The sequence below is a fragment of the Sylvia atricapilla genome, chromosome 8 (genome assembly GCF_009819655.1).
Source record: "Sylvia atricapilla isolate bSylAtr1 chromosome 8, bSylAtr1.pri, whole genome shotgun sequence".
Taxonomy (NCBI): Eukaryota; Metazoa; Chordata; class Aves; order Passeriformes; family Sylviidae; genus Sylvia; species Sylvia atricapilla.
The window spans coordinates 31220332-31232919 of record NC_089147.1 but is presented as its reverse complement, the minus strand read 5'-3'; the positions used below and the strand labels follow the sequence as shown (position 1 = coordinate 31232919).

General features: G+C 53.6%; 1 protein-coding gene across 1 annotated transcript; it reads right to left on the bottom strand.

Moving 5' to 3' along the window:
- Positions 1–19: 19 nt before the first annotated feature.
- On the bottom strand, positions 20–12565 carry ERLIN1 (ER lipid raft associated 1). The gene is given in 17 exon segments (XM_066324321.1): positions 20–2979; positions 2981–3124; positions 3308–3387; positions 3645–3734; positions 4203–4244; positions 4247–4289; positions 4829–4891; positions 5336–5368; positions 5370–5410; positions 6323–6383; positions 6385–6414; positions 6416–6450; positions 7678–7741; positions 10539–10607; positions 10954–11035; positions 11876–12015; positions 12436–12565. Coding segments are annotated over 17 exon segments (1224 nt in total). The 5' UTR covers positions 12523–12565; the 3' UTR covers positions 20–2859.
- Positions 12566–12588: the final 23 nt, after the last annotated feature.

The following is a 12588-nucleotide window of genomic DNA, read 5'->3' as shown; positions in this document are numbered from 1 at the left end:
ACACGAAACCATCCAGAAAAATGGTAACAAAATAATTTTATCTGCTTTATCAAAAGAACTTAACAGTGTGAATGTAAACCTGACTGTATGTATCGTGTTTCCTTAAGGAGATGCGCATCCAGGGGCAGACCCCTTTAGTCACAGGCCCACGCAGGCCGTGGGAACAGAGAGAAAAGCCAGTTCAATCCCAAAATCCTGGCTGCAGCCATGTCCCTGCTTACAGCTGGGGCTCAGAGGGTGGCACAGCCCACACCAAGGTGCCAAAGCCGTGACCATCCCCTCCTGCACACACTGGGGCTGCTACAGTGGGGCTGGGGATGCAGGGAGGGGTGGAGGAGGCTGCTGCAGAAGGCACTGGGCATCACACATCTGTGCTGCAGGACCTGGCACTGAGAGAGCATCCCCTGGGGTCTCTCAGACCACACGGGGAGGTGGCTGATGCAGACAGAGGGACACTGAGCCAGTGACAGCCACTTAAGGCAAGGTCATGCACCCACCTGGACCGTGCAGGGAGGCAATGCAAGGCTCTGATCCAAAAGGGAGCAGCTCTTCCCGCACTGGTCTGGAAGGCTTTCCTGCTCCCTGCGCGGACATTTTGCTCTGAGCACTGAAGGAGAGGTGTGAACTGCCTTGTTATTGCCCCCAGCAGTTCCCTGCATGCCCTTGTCACAGAACCTGCTCTGTCCAGCCATTCCTGATGCCCAGTGTGTCCAATCCCAGTAAACATGAAGAGAATTGTGGAGACTACATCCCTGCCAGCAGTGCTTCTAGCCTATAAAGCCTGCCCTCATCCCAAAATCCAACCAAAGCGGGTGCTGCTGGGGTGAGGAGAGGCTGTGTCTGTGCCAAGGGCCTGCTGCAAACACTGAGGAGGTGGCAGGGCAGAGACAAGACTACACTGCTTCCTCAAAGCTCATCCCACAGGAAGAGGGGACCCTGCAAGCCAAGCAGCATTTCTAGGAGACATTTCAAACACTAGGAAACACATTGCCCATCCCCTCTCTGCCCTGGTCCCTGGCTCCTGCCATGGCTCGGTTAGAAAAGGAGCTGAGATCCTGGAGCAGAGCCATCAACTGAGCCTTGGGAGTTTGCAGGCAGGTGGAGGACAAGAAAGACCACCCGAAACTGCTGCAAAGTCCCACAGTTATGTTTTACACTCTGCAGAAAGGGCAGGGCTAACACAACCCTGCTCTGCCCCAGGCAGCCAAGGCAGGAGCAGACACCAGGAGGTGTCTGGGGTCACTGAGGCACCGTGTGTCACTGAATTTCCCTGTGGAGAGACACTGCCATCCCTGAAGGCCAGCCACACAGGGTGGGGACGCGGCACTGCAAAGCCCACACAACTCCTCTGGGACATCACCAGCACAGGTAAAGCTGGTTTGGGTTGAATGTTTCTCAGTGGCAGAAGCTGAACACACCCCTCCCTTGCCATGAGGCTGCAGAAGGAGCAGGCACAGAAGATCTCAGTAAGTTGAGTGCCTGGAGTGTCACCACCCCTCAAGCCTCTCCAAGGGTGGCAGGGCTGCTCTGAGGGGACAGCACAGCAGGAGGGATGCACAGGGAGAGCAGGACTGTGAACATGCAGCAGGCAGTGCTGGGGCTCCCAGCTGGATTACAGCATTCCAGCTCTTGCCAGTTGCCTCCCCGCTGCTGCACCCTGGATCCTCACAGAACACGATGAGGGCAGGTCCTAAAAGCAAGCACATCCTCACAAGCAGAGGGGAGGAAGGAAGAAAAGTGGAAAGCCAAGTTGTCCCAGCAGATTCCCCCCTCCCCAAGCACCTCTCCCTCACCCTGTCCTGGAACACCAGAAGCAGGGTCAGATATATCACAATGTAAATCAGGACAGAAGATCCATCTGCCAGCAAGCCTGGCCAGGGATGAGAGGACCAGGGACACACTCCTTGCCATGCCTGTTCAAGGACATACAAAGCAGGTCTTACTTCCTGGAGCAGTGGATTTTGCATGGAGGAGCAATGCCTCACCTGCTTTGCAGCTGAAGTGTCAAACATCTGATCTGCTGCACAGCAGGGTCCTTTCACTCTTCTCTTCCCCTTCATTTTGCCAGCACTGGCAAAGCAGTGGAAAATCAGCCCCCTCTCCCTGGTGAATGATTTACAGGGAGGATGGAATCCGAGCAAAGACTTGCTAGGCTCTGTTCCCAAACAGCTGCTCTGAGGCGCTCCGGAAATCTGGTTTAGGAGGCAATGAGACTCAGCCACCCAGTGGGAACACCACAGTCAGTCCCAGGCGCCCAGTGTGAGGCTCTTGCTTGGAGAGGGGGATTGCAGAATCCCTTCAGAGGTTGCTTCCTCCAAGCCGTAATCTAGTGCTGCTGTCTACAGGAATATATGGCTGTGCAGATCCTACTCCAATAACCTATTCCACAGCAAACCACTCCCTGCCCTGGGCAGGAGCACGCTGGCCAAGGAGAGTCCACTCCACTGGAGTCCTTGAGATCAAAACAGCGTCAGCAGAAACCTTCACCAAGCAAGCTTCAGCAGCAGGATGAGGGGAACCTCCTCTTCACTCAGCCTCAGCCAGGAGTGCTGAGCAATGACCAGTGTGCAGGAACACAGCACTCAAAGCCACATCTCCTTCCTGCAGAGTAATGCCTGCTAAATAACTGCACCTACCCCGGGAGGGCTTTCCTGCTGCCTGTCGTTTAATATTCCAGTATAGGTATGTTAGTACAGGATAATCCCTTCCTTTGGAAGCACCAATTTAAAAGGGGGAGAAATGAAGAGGCAGAGCCCTTGCAATCTGTTGCTAGAAGAAAATCAACCCAACTGCCACCTATACACAAGATGTCCAGGCATGTGCTGCATCCGCCCCAGCGGCACAGGGCTTCGTCCCCGGTCACAGCCGTCGCTGCTGAGCTACACCGGGTTCCCTTCTGCCTCCCTCAGCCAGTGCTATCCTCGCCTCTGAGGGGGCTTTCTGCAGAGGTCTCTGGGGCTCCCTGTGCAGGAAGGCTGGTTTCGTGGGCAGTCCTCAGGTTGGCCTGCTGGAAGGCACAGGAGTCCAGGAACACGCCGGGGATGCGGTCGCCAAAGTACAGCTTGCTGTTGGCAGCTATCGCCTGGTACTTCATCAGCTCCAGATACTCAGGGGTCAGCTTCAGCTACAAGAAACAGAAACCAGAGACTCTAAGAGACAACTTTCTGGGCCCCGTGGTGTTAGTTTTCACGTCAGGCAGCCATCTCCTGGGGTGTGGGCTGTTAGATGAAGTGTTTCTCCAGTGCTGCCCCCTGAAGCTGATCTCCCGCTCGGAGGAAAGAATGAGTGACAGCTTCCCAGGGCTCACCTTGTTGGAGTCAGCCAGTTTCCGAGCAGCGTAGTATTCTGCATCAGCTTTTGCCTTCTCCCTTGCCAGGAATGCAGCATCTAACACAGCAGCAGGAGGGACAGGAAAGAAAGCATTAGGAAGTGAACAGCCCCATCACACCGAGCCCTCAGCCCACAGGGACCAGCTGACCCAGAAGTGCCTGTGACAGCCTGGCTGGCCCTGTACCTGCCCTGCAGCTTCCTGGAGAGCTCCATGCACAGGGCAGGAAGGATCCCAGTGCACCACCCTGCACCCTGATGAGTCTTGCCAGTCAGAGGTTCCTCCTGCCACCTGCCATCACCCCCAGCATGATTACCTTCAATCTCAGAAATTCGCTTCTCCGTTTCCTTCTCCATGATCTTCTGCTGGTAGTGAATCCTGGCCACCTGTGCAGCCTTCTCTGCCTCTGCAATCACAACGGGCTCAGCTGGGAAATTTGCTTCTCAGAGCTTGAGCACCCCCCCTGACCCCAGCACCTGGCTGCACGGTCTGCCAAGCAGGAGCTGGTTCCCTGCTCCCTCCCTTCCCACTCGGTGCCAGTCTGTATTCCAATCATTGGAGTTACAGGAAGAAAACACAGTGCTGATGTCTACATAGCTGACATCCCATTTTTAAGTGTGATCCCTCTGGCACAGGGACATGGAACTCCAAGCCCAAGCAGTTTTTCCAGCAGAGTGATTTCCTCTATCCCTGCTGCAGGACAGCGGTGCTCCCTGCTCTGCTGCTGTGGGATTTTCACCCAGATGTTCAAACAACTGTTTGTGCAGCCTGGCTGCCCCTCCCTCAGGGAGCTGTCAATGATGGATGACAACATCCTGCCCCAGCTGGGCAGGGAAGGCAGGAATGGAGGCTCAACCTGTGCTGGGGACATTACCAATGAGTGCTTTCTTCCGATCTGTCTCTGCCTCCTTCTCCCCACCTTCTGCCTCTGGGCTGCAATCAGCAGCTTGGTCTTCTCAGCCTCCCTGCAAGAGGAGAAGAGTTATCCCGGGGAAAGGGAATGAGGAGCAGCTCTGCATCCCAGGAGAGGCCACAGGGACAAGGGGCCAGCCCGCTGACAGCTCCCTGCCCCAGCTGTGGGGACTGGCTGTGTCTGCAGCTGTATGAGCACAGGCCAAAGGAAGGGATCATCCCCTCTCCATCTGGCACTGCTGAAGCCACATCTGGATGCAAGTCCAGTCTGAGCCCTCAGGATGAGGAGCAGGGCAGTGTGGGCTGGGACTGGGCTTGCTCAACCAAAGGTGAAGGGAGATCCAACAGCATCTGCTTTGGCCCAAAGGCTTCTCAGGGAGAGGAGCTTATGGGCAAGACATCAAGACTCCTGAGCACGGATTTCAGATGGAAATGGAAAAACAGAAGGCACAAGTGCACCTGGCCAAGCACACACTGCCTGGAGCTCACCTCTCACCCCCGGAGCACCAGGGAAGAGCTTTTCCAACAGCACTGTGCCTGTGCGCACCCTCAAATTAATTAAGGCAGTTTTAATGTCCAGCTACTCACATTAAGCTCAAAGTTTCTTCGGATGGCCTCTGGAAGTTTGGGGTTTTGTAAACACGCACGGGCCTGTGAAAGACAAAAAGGAAGCACATCGTGATGAAACATTTTGATGCAATCTGGAGTAACCAAGACTCTCTTTGGCAGAGACAGCTGCTGTGGACAGTGGTGCCTAATCCCCCCGGGTAACATGGCTGAGCATGGACACGTCCCCCAGAGGTTGTCCTACATTTCTATTTCCTGCCATCCATCCCAACTCACTCTCACCAGGGGCAGAGGCTCCAAGCCCAAAGTCCAACCTGGCCTTGGGCACTTCAGGGATCCAGGTGCAGCCACAAACGTCTCTGTGGCAAACCTGTGCCAGGGCCCTCCCTACCCTTTAGCATAAAACATTCATAAAACCATTCATCTTTCAGTTTAAAACTGTTGTCCCTTGTACTGTCACTGAAGGTTTGGCAAAAAACTCTTTCATCACCTTCTAAAATCTCTCATTCTTGGAAGGCCACAACCCACCTGGATGTGAGGCCGTGGTGCCATGGCATTGAGGGTCTTTCTGCAGGGCCAACTTCAAGTTCTCATCTATCTGATCTGTTTTTGGAGGACAAAAGAGAGAGACCAGTTGGTTATATCACATTATTTCCCCCACAGCTCGTGTGGCAGTCAGCAGGCCTTGAAAAACAGGCAGCTCTACAGTGGGAGATGAAGATGCTTCCTGAGACCATTCAGTAACATGGTTTCCTCTCCTATGCCCCCTGAAAAACATTCCCAAAAGGAGTCATGTGCTAGTGATGAGGAAAGTTCAGCTGTTGATGAATTTCTGTTATCTGAGACTAAGTGCAAATGGCTTTCAGCATCTCAGCAAGAAGAACACTCAGAGAGTGTGGTAGAAATCTACCCTTCCCAGCACTTAGACTTGGAGTAAATTAATATTAAAATTCTGACAACCTTTTCTCTTCCATAAGCCATTTTTCCCCTGCTCAGCCACTCAAGAAGAAACAAGCACCAGTTCTGTCTTTGGGGTACGGTCAACCAAGGAGAATATGACCTAGTGCTAATTCATGAAGCACTGTTACCTCCCTGTGAAAAACCTTCCAGCTCTCACTTATTAGAGGCAGCCAGGAAAGAAGCTGTGAACAACACAAAAAGTGAATCCAGCAACCACAGCAGGACGATTAAAAAGCAGAAGCATAACAAGACAAATCCAACTGTCCACAGTGGAGGCCACAGGCATCACTGCACACACCAGAGCAGAGTGGCTGCTGTGTGCATCCAGAGTAGGTAGAAAAAGACTGAATCAAATTCCACCTGTAGATGGGGGAAAGACAAAGAACATTCGAGTCACTAAAGTGACAGGGTAAGTGGTGTGTGGATGCAAAAGGAGCTGCATTCTACACGGCAATTCCAGCACAGGGCAGTGTGGCCCGAGGGGCTGGCTGTAAAAGATTCCAGGAAGATTCCAGTGGCATCCCAGCTGGGACCACCCAGCTGCCATCCACTTACCAAAGAGCTCAATGTACACCTCCTGCAGGGTGTGGGCACTGCAGAACTGATTCAGCTCGTGGGTGGATTTTGTTGAAGATCAAGGTCTTGTCCATAGTCTGCGGTGTAATTCCTCACGATGTCGTACACTGGGAAGGGAGAGAATCACCACAGGTCACCACTGGCACGGGGCAGGATGTCAGGGAAGGAGTCAGAGGCAGCACAGGGAGAGGGGCTGGCAGGACTTGGCTAGCCAAAGCCACAGCTGCCCTGCCCAGCTGTCAGGTGCTGCTGGAATTACACAACTTCAAGGAGCAGTCATGGCAAGATGTACTGCCTGGTCCTGTTCTATCATTTGCATGAACAAGTGAACAGCAAAGCCTCACCAGGGCCTGTGTGCATAGGACCAGGGTACTGCTGTAATGTGAAAACAAGGATCATTCCCACTATTTAAGCCAACCAGATCCTGCATCAAAGGAGCAGGTCAAGGGAGGGGATAATTTCCCCTCTGCTCCTGCTGAGACCCCACCTGGAACCTCTGGCCTGCTCCCCCTCCACGTAACAAGGACACGAACTGTTGGAGCAGATCCAGAGGAGGCCACGGAGTTGCTGAGGACGACTGGAGCACCTCCCCTGTGGATCCAGGCTGAGAGAGCTGGGGCTGCTCAGCCTGGACAAGAGAGGGTTGTGTGGAGCCCTCACAGCTCCCTCCAGGGCCTGAAGGGACACCGGAAGCTGGGTAGGGAATCTCCAACAGGAACTGGAGGGATAGGACGGGAAATGGGTTCAGACTGACAGAGGGGAAATTTAGGTGAGATATATGGAAGCATTCTTGGTTGTGAGGGTGGGCAACCCTGGCCAGGGTCCCAGGGCAGCTCTGGCTGCCCCTGGATCCCTGGAATTGTCCAAGGCCAGATGGACAGGGCTTGGAACAACCTAGGGGATAGTGGAAAGGTGTCCTTGCCCATGGCAGGGGGTGGAACAAGATGATCTTGAAGGTCCCTTCCAGCCCAAACCCCTCCATGACTCTATGAATTACAACAGGAATTCACCCCCTCCAGTGCCTCAGCAATGCTGGAGTTTTGCATTGAGCTGTGCTGCTGAACAAAGCACGCTGTCTGTGTCTTTGGCTTGGTGAAATAGAAGGTAAGAGGCTCCTACAGGGGTTTAGTCTCTGCAATTGTCTCAGGAGCGAGCTGGAAGCACCTGTGATCAATGCTACAGGACTGGGAGCTGTAAGGGGAGCAAGAAAATGGAAACAGACAGGAAGTTTTCACCTGGCAGTGGGAAAGGGAGTCCTGCAAACCTAAACAGAGCTGCCTCAGGATGAGTGAAGACAGTCACAGCTCTGCCTGTTGGACCAGGCTAGGCAATACCTGCATATGGGGCCAGCTTATTCACAACTTCTATTCGGTCCAATGTAGATCATAACACCCACCACTGCAAGGGAAAAGAGAGACCATCAGTTACCACTGCAGCTGTTAACAGTGAGCACATTTAAAGCAAAGGCATCTTTATCCCTCTTTTACTGCCTCCTGCATGTGGCAGACTTCAATCCATGCTCCCAGCTCCAGTGTCCACCGCGCATCTGGCTCTCCAGGAACACCACAAGCATCTCAGCAGAGGGAGCCTGCAGGGAATCCTCTCCCCCACGGAGGATGTGCTGCCAGACTGGCAGGGCAAAAGGGGGAATCAGAGGGCAGGCTTGACCCCAGTCCTCTGCTCTTACTGGTGTGCCTTTCAGAAAGTCATGCCCCACCCCAGGGTACCTGTGACACCAGAGAAAAGCACAAAACTCTACAGTGAAGAAAAAAACCCTTTACCTTCAACAGCTCTAGGTCACTTGAGAGCCTGATTTTAAAGCAGACATACCTCTGTGTTCATGTCCTTGGGACAAAGGCATATCACAGACCAGAAGCTTCAGCAGGAACTGTTAGAGACAGCTTATTCCTGGCAGCGGAACTCCCACATTTCCAAACTCAGTCTCTGTGATGTTTTAACTCAACATACCCCCCACGACAAACCCATTTCTTATTTTGCAGATCTTGATCTCTGGCAGCTCAAAGCCAAGTCTGCACAAAAACAACCTGAACTTGCCTGTGTCTGTGCTCTTTTGGAAAAGGCCTCCCAAGCCCAGCCCGTGCTCCCTCCAAACCTGTTTTTTTATGACAACTAAGAGCTAAAAACACTGCTGATGGATGGACATTATCTGCTGCAAATCTGGCACTTCAATTTTAAACGGATGTTAGTGAGAAAAGGAGTGTCTGCAACACCCTGGATCCTATCAGGACTCATCCACAGCCCCATTTCACCTCCCTGGCAGGAAAGAGTCTGAAATGGCACCTCAGACCAGTGAGGGACTGTCTGACTCTACCACCACCTTCCACAACAAGCCCTGCCGAGGATCTCAGCCAGTCTGGGACAGTAAGTGGGGTTATTATCCCACTGTTATTCCATTAATATGAATAATTCACACGTGTTATGTGGTGTGGTGGGGGATAAGTAAATTTTACCAGCCCTGCTGGTCATCGAAATGGCTTTGAGGAAAGCAGGTGCCACTCGATCCCAAAGTTTGCAGGGAGAAAGGAACAAGGAGAAATCCATGTTGGACCAGAGAAATCCATAAAAGGAGGATCAACACTAAGACCTTTGTGCACCTGGTAGAAGTTGGATGATTAGAAAGCAGTGCTGGCTGACCTGACTGGACAAGGAGACAGCATCCAGGGATGCCACAGGAGACAGACACAGGTAGCAGGAGACCCTGGAAAGCCTCAGACAATTCAGGATCTAACTCAGGATTTAAAATCTCTATTTAATGTATTCACTTAATGCTGCCAGGTACAAACAGGACAGGTAAGGCAAAAATTGGGGATGGGACACCCACAACCTTCCTGATATAGACAAGGACACAGGGAACAGGAACATAAAGATTGAGGAAAAGAAACCAGCCTTTAAAATCTGACGGTTTAACATGTAAATACAAACCCTTAAACTGTTTAGGATCTATTCTGGTAACAGACTTTGAACTGGGCCAGTGAGACTCAGGTGAGTTCCATCTGTTATTTCTAAGCTCATGTTTTACTATGGAAATGGGGATGCAAAGCTTTGGCATTGAGCAGCCGCAGACTTTGGATTGCAAATGCAGCGAACTGAAAGGCTCCTGCAGGAACACCTGAGAAATGGGGCAGGGCTGTTGGGACCTTTGGTCAGGACTGTATTCAATTATTAACTGAGAACTGCTTTCACCAGCTGTCTGGTGGTTTAAAGCCCATTTTTACTGCCTGTACCTTCCCAACAACCTGCATGGCACAACCGAAACCCCACAATGCTGAAATTCAACAGGGACTTAATTTTTAGCTCCTAAATCATAGAAGCTCAGAATAGTTGAGGGCTGGCTTTGGCCTCAACCTTTGACCTTTTGCTTGGCGTAAAGACTGTTTGCCTCGCCACAAAAGCACTCTGGACATGCCCTGAGTGACAGACAAGGGGGAATGGGCTCAGACTAACAGAGAGGAAATTTAGATGAGATATATGGAAGAAATTCTTGGCTGCGAGGGTGGTGAGGCCCTGGCCCAGGGTGTCCAGAGCAGCTGTGGCTGCCCCTGGATCCCAAGGCCAGGTTGGGTGGGCTTGGAACAGCCAAGATAGTGGAAGGTGTCCCTGCCCATGGCACTGGATGGGCTTTAAGGTCCCTTCCAACCCAAACCATTTCTGTGAAACGCTGCAGCACTGAACACTAACATTTAGAGATACTCCTGAAAAAACCTTTGAGATCTAAAATTAAAACCATGAGACCTTTATGGTAATGTTTAAGTCCAAGTGATGTCTGATACTGAACAACTCCAAGAAAGTTAATACGGGTTAAACCTGATCGAAATTAACTGTTTTATTAACCTTGCCACTAACATTCACCTTTTAATTTCAGTGTAGTCAACTGTGTGTCACCACTGATTTATTTTTTAAAACAGAAATTTTGCTGAGGACTCTCAACATAGAAGACAAGGAGAATCACCAGGTTATTTTTACCCTGAAGAGTCATCACTTTAACTTGTGGATGAACCAACACAACAAGATCTGTAACACAACTCAACCAACCCAAGCAATTCCAGCAAGAGCCTCCTGTTCTGTTACAGTGGGACAGACGTGTGTACATTTGGGATTCATTTTATGGTAGGTGCCTTTACCTCCCAGTCCCTGTGTCCCAGCATTTCAAATGACCCCAAAGAGTGCACCTGACAAAATACAAATGAAAGCCATACCTTGTCCCACAAGGCACGTTCTTCACTTCATCAGTCTGCAGCGTGGTCTGCAACACAAACACAGCCAAAAGCTCACAAACCACTCCCTTCTCTGGGAAGTGCCCAGACTCCCACAGTGGGAACAGGGAACCAAAAGTCTCCTCAGCCTCCCGTGTGATGCCTGCAGTTGTGGGCAGAAGGCAAAGCTTCTCCTCATCTGCCTTTTGGGGGATGCACAGACAGCTGTGCCTGTTTCCCTGCTCCAGGCATGCTCCAGGGAAACTGTGACAGCCACAAACAGGGACTGTCCACCCTGAGCAGGACACTGCCAGGCCCAGCAACACACACACCTGGTGGGGACAGCTTTCCAAGAGGACAAATCCTGGCTCCCCAGGGGAGGAAGAGGGCACTGACCTGCACCGATTTGAAGGTGGTGATGAAGGGGAGCATGATGTGGTAGCCAGGGCCGCTCGGGCTGGTCAGCAACGCACCGCCCCTGAGGAGAGGGAGGAAAACAGGGAAAGGCTCAGCAAGGACTGGCTTTGAGGGCAAGCAGGGACAGTTCAAACAGTTCAAATAAAGGGATCACAGAGAATTGCATCAGTGCCCTAAATTTGCCAGCAATTCCCCACCAAAAGGGCTGAGCGCACCTGATCTTTGCCTGCTGCAACTTCGGGTGAGGCCTGTGAGCCATGAACTCTTGGAGCAGGCAGCTATTGCTAAACCCTCCCAGCATTGCAAAATTGCACAGAGCTGCAGGAACGCAGATTTCTTCTCTCTAAATAGTTCGCTGGTAACCATGGAAAAATCCAGCCGGGGATGTACTGCCAGTTTGGGTTTCGGCACAGCCCCTCGCCCAAAGCACAAAGGAAAATCCCCCAGGCTCAGCACGCTCGTGATTAAAGGGAAACAGCCCACGGTGCTGAGTGGGAAGCGCAGGGAAAACATTCCAAAGCTCCGACACAGCGGGAGCTCTGGCTGGGTAACAGTTTGGGACAAAGGTGACGGCTCTTGCTGGCACGGGGAGAGATCGACAGATGTGACAAGGCAGGACAGACCCAGAGCTGCGGTCCTCTAAGCTCTGAAACCCAGTTTGTGAAAAGGGCAGGGAGGAAGGAGAGGCAGGAAAAGCAGCTGAGGATTCAGAGACCCAAACTCACAAAGGCTCCGCATGGGGGTCAGGTGTCTGGGACCCACCCATCAGCACGGCTGGAAGGGAGCAGAAACAAGAGCTGCCCACCCAGAGGGGAAAAAACCGGAGGGAAGCGCAGGATAGCACAATCCCTGGGGCCAGGGATGAATCCCAACTCCGGGAGGGCTCCCGCGGGCACCGTACCTGTAGTACACGGCCAGGTGTCCCTCCTCGACCCTGTGGATGGCGGAGTACAGCAGAAAGACGAGGAGCCCCGTGGCAGCCGCGGCCGCGGCCCCCGCCTGGGCCATGGCCATGCTCGCATCCCCTCCCGGCGCCGGGGGCTCCGCGGGCCCTGCCCTGCCACAGCAACACCGTCAGCGCCGGGCGGGACCGGCCCGGCACCGCCCCCGAGAGCAAGGAGACACCCGCGACAACCGGGACGGGCCAGGACGGAAACACGGCCGGGGCAGGGACGGGCCCGGCCGCGGAGGGGCGGGACCGCCCAGCCCGCACTGAGGGCTGCGCCGGAGGGACCTCCCGTCCCGCCCCGGCCCCGCGGGGCCCTGCCCCGGTCACCGCCCGGCCCGGCCCCCGCCCGTCACTGTCCTGTCCCGTCGCCGCGCCCGCCCTATCCCTATCCTGTACCTGCCCCGATCCCTACCCCGTCCTATCCCGTCCCTGTCCCGGTTCCTCTCCCGGCCCTGTCCCCTGTCCCTGTCCCGCAGCTCTCCGTACCCTTTACCCCGTTCCGTGTCCCATACCTGTCCCGTTCCCGTCCCGTTCCCCACGTGCTGCCGAGGCCGCGCTCCCACCCCCGCCGCGCACGCGCGGGCGGCGCGCGGCACCATGGACGCGCCACCTCGACGCGGGGTGATGACGTCACCGCCACCCCCAGTTGCCAGGCAACGGCGTGA